General features: G+C 51.8%; 1 protein-coding gene across 2 annotated transcripts in view; it reads left to right on the top strand.

Annotated features, from left to right (window-relative positions):
• ECE1 (endothelin converting enzyme 1) overlaps positions 1-6,408 on the top strand; it is a 117,252-nt gene that overhangs the window by 54,082 nt on the left and 56,762 nt on the right. For both annotated transcript variants that reach the window (XM_010829982.1, XM_010829981.1), the window contains exon 2: positions 38-124. In XM_010829982.1, coding sequence (XP_010828284.1) covers positions 38-124 — 87 coding nt within the window. The remainder of the gene's footprint in view (positions 1-37; positions 125-6,408) is intronic.

The following is a 6,408-nucleotide window of genomic DNA, read 5'->3' as shown; positions in this document are numbered from 1 at the left end:
GGCGCTAAGAGAGTCCGTGCTGCACTTGACTTTGCAGATGTCTACCTACAAGCGGGCCACGCTGGACGAGGAGGACCTGGTGGACTCGCTGTCCGAGAGCGACGTGTACCCCAACCACCTGCAGGTAGGCGCCCCGGCGCTCTGCGCGCCACCCCCCCCAGCCCTGGCCGACCCGGCCATCCTGCCCAACACCGGGGGGTGAGGGGGCCCGTGCCAGCCTGCCAGCCCTTGGGCTCCGTGGGTTAAGAAAAGCCTGTTCTGGGTTAGCAGTACCCCTGAGGCGCTGGGCTCCCCAAAGGGCCTCCCCGTTCCACTTCCACGCGTCCCCAAACCCTCTGGACCACCTGCTACTGGGTTACAACCCAGGTGGGCAAGTGGAAGAAGCATCCTGGAGGGGTGAGCTGGTCCAGTTCTCTTTTCACAGGGAGGGGGCCAGTCCCTGAGTGCTGAGACCTGCCCAGAGTTTTAGGCAGAGCCTAAAATCCTCCGAGTTGTAGCATGGAAAGTCCCAGAACCCTGTCAGTCCTGGGCAGACAGGGGGTGCTTGGTCACCCTGTCTGTTGGACGTTACCCCACATTCCTCCTCTTCTTCCCCCAAACTCCGTGTGTCCTGGGGGCTAGAGCCCAGCCTCTGCTCGTCTCTCCCTGCCCCTTCCAGCCTGTACTTGGGAAGCCCAGTTCCTCCCCCACCAGGCTCTGCCCCCTGGGGCTCAAATGTGCCCACCACCTCTGCCTCCCAGAGGGACTGAGCTGGGGCAGTCCAGACCAGGACCTCAACCCTGGCTGGGTGTGAACTGAAACAGGTGGACCTGAGGAATTTGGGAATTCCAAAGGATGCCCAGGGGGGCCCTGTGACCTGACACCTGGAAAACCGGCTCGCAGAGGCCCGGCGAGCAGCTCAGTCGAGGAGGCTTCTGCCAGGCCGACCCAGGGAGGCCGGCTGCAGGGACTGCTATCAGTTCACAAGCCGCCCCCAGAGGGGAAGCGTAGGTTGTGTGGAAACCTAGGCTGCCAGCCCCAGTCCTGCTCGGACACACCTCTCAGAAGCTGGGATCGTGATACTGGTAAAGGGAAACAGCATTGATTGACACTTGTTCAGCAGGCCCCGGGGAGGTCCAAACCTGTCCCTGAGTGGTCTGCACACACTGGAGCGGGACTCTCTTACCTACACCGTCCCACTGAGCCTTCAGGAGCAGCCCCGTGAGTTATTGTCCCCACTGCTCCCTCTTACAGATGAGGAAACTGAGGCTCTGAAAGGGGAGACAACTTGCCTTAGGTGCCCTGGAGCTAGAAATCTAGGAGTAAGAAACCAAACCTGGTCTATGTAGAGCCGCTTCCCCGTGGACTCTTCTGAAGAGGCTAAATCCAGCAGGAAATTAGATTCCCGTGGCAGGCGCTTTTGCCTTCCCGAATCAAAACAGAATCTAATCAGCCGTCTTTTTCAGTCTCATCTTTCACAGAGGGTTCTAAATATATCAGCACAAAAGCATTTCGGAATTCACAACAAAGTACTGTGCTGAGCTGTTATCACCATGCCGCAGCCCGCGTGGGTATAGACTTTCTCAGGCCACAAAGTACGTTCGTCAGCCTGAGGCTGCCTGGCAGAGGGGAGGCGCCCGGGGCTCTGGGGGCGGGGTGGCCAGGTGTGAATCTGACACCACCTGTGATCCTGGGTGATCTAAGCTTCTCTTCCTGCATCTGCACAATGGGAGTTAAGAGAACATGACTGTGGTGCATGTTTCGGGGCCGGCCAGGATTGTTATGTTTGTGATCGTGAGGTAAGGGCTCTTGCGGCTGTGTTACACATGACAAGCTGAGTCTCAGAGAGGTTAGGGACATTCCTGTGGTCACAGAGCTGTCATGCGGTTGGAATGTAGTGTTGGTGCCCCGACACCAAACCACCCAGCTGGGTATATCGTCCACTTTTACTACAGGATAAGCCCAAATGCTTGCCCCAAGGATTTGGAGGCCTTTCTGTAGGCACCCAGCCCGGCTTTCCTTGAACCTCCACGACTTCCCCAAAGCAGACTAGCTAATGATTGTTCTTGTAAGAGTCGAGAACCTTTTCGTCTCATCTTACAGAGTTTTCTATGAATTTTATGTCTTTAATCACAGGGAATTTTTTCCAGTATAACAATTTTGCATACTAATTTGTGAAAAAAAGAGTCAAGTATAAAAAATATTTACAAAGAGACAGTAACCCCACCACTCAGAAATAACTACTTCTAGTTTTTCACATTTGCTTATATATATTTTTTATTATAATTGAGCTCACTCCACATCCATAACATTTTGTCCTACTTTTTTCATTTAATGCCAATTCATAAGTATTTTTTTGTGTTGTTAGAAACTTCTGAAACATCAGCTGTACCTCAGTTTTAAAAATACTTCCAGGGAGTTCCTTGATGGCTTAGTGGTTAGGACTTGATACCTTCACTGCTGAGGGCTGGGGTTCGATCCCTGGCCCCGGAACTAACGTCCTGCAAGCCTTGTAGTACAGCCAAAAAAACGAAACAACGCTTCCAAAACATACTGCCATTAAATATCATAATACTTTATGGTACCAATATATAAAAGTACATTTACTCAATCTGCTACCATTGGACAATAGGCCCAGTATCCATAACACTATGGGTGACCAGCTTCCAGCCTTTCGAATAATTTCCTGTGAGCAATTGTTAGAAACACAACTGTTCCCTCAATTTTAGGCTTTTTAAAATGGATCTAGTCCTCTTCCCCGCACACCAAATCTCCATCTCTTGACGGGCAGCTATAAAAATCAGCTACTTGATTTTTCAAGATTTTGAAGCCTGTTGTTCCTGAAACTCCAGAGTTGCCAATACCAACACTAGTAAATGACAATTTGCATCTTTCAGCCAAACTTGCCACCTTTTGCCTGAACATGCTGACAAAGTGTTGTATTTAGCTGGAGCAAATTTCTACCTGTACCTCACCTGAAAGGATTTTTCTTTTCCTTGATCTCATATGTGAGGTACAACTTCATTGCAATCAACTAAAATTCGTCAGGGTGGACTGAGTGCAGAGTTTAAAGCCCCAGCTCTGACACGGAGCCCCAGCTTTGCCTCTCGCAGACTCTGAGACCTGGAAGCTACTCAGTTAACCAGCTTTTTTTTTTTTTTTTTACAAGATGGGGTTGATAATAATCCACTTGTCAGAGCTGTTGCAGAGATTGAAATGAGACAATACACGTGGAAGCACCTAGTGTAATGCACAGAAAATGTATTTGGTTGGGATCATGATAAAAGCTCACCGGGCGTGATATCTCAGTGATGCCCTAAACGCAAGAGCTTTGTCTCTTCGCTCAGACTGGCCGCCTTGTCTCTGTACCTCCCGGTATATACCATACCATTTCAGTGGCTCAAAGGGAAATAACTAAAGTTATACCTGCAGCTGGGGCTTCCCAGGTGGTAAAGAATCCTCCTTCCAGTAAGGAAACAGAGGAAACAGGTTCAGTCCCTGGGTGGGGAAGATCCCCTGGAGTAGGAAATGGCTACCCACTCCAGTATTCTTGCCCGGAAAATTCCATGGACAGAGGAGTCTGGAGGGCTGCAGTCCACGGGGTCGCAGAGTCAGACACAGCTGAGCATGCACACGCTCCTGCAGCCTAAACTGGGGAGCAGAGGCCGCTGCTGCTGCTGCTTAGTCACACCGGTCGTGTCCAGCTCTGTGCAACCCCATGGACTGTGGCTCACCAGGCTCCTCTGCAGGGAATCCTCAAGGCAGGAGTACTGAGTGGGTTGCCATGCCCTCCTCCAGGGGATCTTCTCAACCCTCGAACCCAGGTCTGCTACCCTGCAGGCAGATTCTTTACCACTGAGCCACCAGGGAAGCTTCCCACAGAAGGCCACAACTCTTTACCAAAACCTTTGAAGCTCATCCAGTTACCCCTAAAAAACCAAAATTTTTTTTTTCAAGAAAAAGGAAAGCCAAGATATTTAATTCTTAGTGGTAGTTTTCTCTAATCCCTCCCCCACACCGCTTCCCTTCATGCACAGAGCTGTCTTTTGTCGGCAATTGCAGAGACAGTCCCATTAAGTACTTTAAAAAGATCTCTCTGCTTTCCAGCACACTCTTTCAACTCCGTCTGCCTGTTCGATCTTTTTACTCTTGACCTTAGAGTTGTTCTAGGATCTGAACTGGTCAGACCTGGCACCTCATTTGCTTCCTCATTTTAAAAATAGGTGACTGGGACTTCACTGGCGGCCCAGCAGTTAAGACTCCACAGTTCCAATGCAGGGATGCAGGGGGCACAGGTTCGACCCCTGCATGGGGAACTAAGATCCCCTAGTCTGCATAAAATAAAAAAATGTAAAAATAGGTGACTGAGGTCCAGAGGCTGCCCAGGGACACACTCGCGATCTTGATAAAGCCAGGGTTGACCTTTGACTTCTCGCAGTCATGCCCTTTCTCCTGTGTCATTGACAGCTGGAAGGTGCATCTTCTAAATACTAGACTTGGATTCCTGTTGAGATGCAAGGAGTCCCCTGCCCCCCATCAGGTACTGATTCAAGCTGCTTTCAGCCATTGGAAGAGTCAGGCAGTGGGGCTGAGGGGCTGGTAGGGCTCCCGGAGGAAACGGAGAGGCCGGGAGGGCTTCACAGTTTCACTCTGGCCTGGTCCCAGTGGCCTTAGCCAGAAGCCCGCCATGTAGAAACTGTCCTGGAAGAAACTTCCCCAGCCTAACACAGGATATCACGCAGGGCCAGGCTGTCACGGTCTGTCTGTTCCGAGGGGCTGACTCGGAGGCAGGCGGCCCCGTCTCCCTGCCAGCCCTCCCCTGGGTGGTCTGGCCTCTGGGCTGCAGGGGGTGGGCTCCCTGCCAACACTTTGGCCAGACTGACTCCTGTTGGCCGCTCCGCTCAGCTCAGGTCACTGGCGGACCAGGCAGTGTCTCAGGAAACAACTGCCTTCCGTGCGGACCCCCTGCTTCCTCCAAAAGCCAGGCTCCCCACCCCTTCTGCTGCTGGCTTGCCTCCTGGGCCCCAGGCGTGGTGTCCTGTCCTCGCCCGTAGAACCCGTTCTTGCTGGGAGCCTTGCGGAGCCAGGTGCTCACTTCTGTAACCAAATATTTATCCCTCAGCAGGGCTTTGTTCCCTTGGTTGTGGCAACCCTGGGAACTCCTGGGCTGGATGGCTCAACCGTTCCTCTCTCTCTCCACCTCTGTTTCCTGTTGGTCTTCCTCTCTACCTTTCTTTCCAGGCATCTTTCTGTCTCATGCTCTCTCTGCCTCCCAGGACCAGTCGCTAGGATGCTAAGCCGGCCAGCGAGTGGAGCATTCTTGGTGATTATCACCCCATCTTCCAGGATAAGCTCTGCTCCTTGGCTGATGCTGTGCCCAGTTACCTCTCCCGAGACCAAGTGAGCTGCCTGTCACTCACCCTCTGACCCTCCACGTTGCTGGAGACCCCTCTCTCATGATCCACATGCCCCCATTTCCCAAAGGCGGGCAGGGCGGGGAAGGGACTCACTGAGCCAAAGAGCAGCTTGGAGGCCCAGCCCCGGCCACGGCACCCGGGAACTGGACAGCCTCTCCTGGAGTGGCCTCTTGACCCCGTTACAGTCTCCTGGTGACTTCTCCTGCCGTGGGAGACTGCATCTGGACTTCGGCCCTCAGAGGCAAGTCTTGTCCAGAAACCAAGAGGCCTTTCTGCCTGGTCATTCAAATCAAGCAAAGAACCATACAAAGGCTAAAAAACCCTGTCTTCAAATTTCACTTGCCCTTTCTCCCTGGAATTATGAATGTTTAATTTAATTTTGACTTAATTCTGTTTGCGTTTTACAGTGAACACCATCTGTCTGTTTGATATTAAATAGTGAGTCTCGGCTCGACTCGCTGCTCCTGGTGGGCAGCGCAGCCACAGGGTTGATGCTGTGGGCTCGGGGGAGATGTGAGTTTTCTTATCACCCTCTCTGGCCCCCGCTTCCTGTGTTCCTTCTGGAGCTAATACCCACGCCTACTCTTGGGGGTGCTGGTAAGATGGAATAGCATCATCCGGCAACAGAATAGAGTTAACACGGGTAACCAGAAAGCCCTCAAACATTAGCTGCCGTGATCGCTGCTTTTGCCCTCCTTCCCTTTGTCCTCTTCCTTCTGTCTGTTTCTTCTTTCTCTTCCCTTTCACTTCCTCGGATCGCACCTTGCTCTGTCCACATAAGAGCGAGTTTCCTGCCAAATATCAACATGAATCAGCCATAGGTATACATATACAACATTATATAAAGCAGTTATCCTTCAATTAAAAAAATAGTTTTTTAAAAAAGAGTTTCCTGGACTCCTCTGGTGGCCCAGTGATTAAGACTCCACCTTCCCCAAACCGGGGGTGCAGGACCAATCTCTGGTCAGGGAGCTATTCCACATACTGTGCTTGCTGTGGAGCCGAAAACACA

Source organism: Bison bison, unplaced genomic scaffold (assembly GCF_000754665.1).
Source record: "Bison bison bison isolate TAMUID 2011002044 unplaced genomic scaffold, Bison_UMD1.0 scf7180017864516, whole genome shotgun sequence".
In the NCBI taxonomy this organism is placed as follows: Eukaryota; Metazoa; Chordata; class Mammalia; order Artiodactyla; family Bovidae; genus Bison; species Bison bison.
This window is presented reverse-complemented; position numbering and strand designations above follow the sequence as displayed.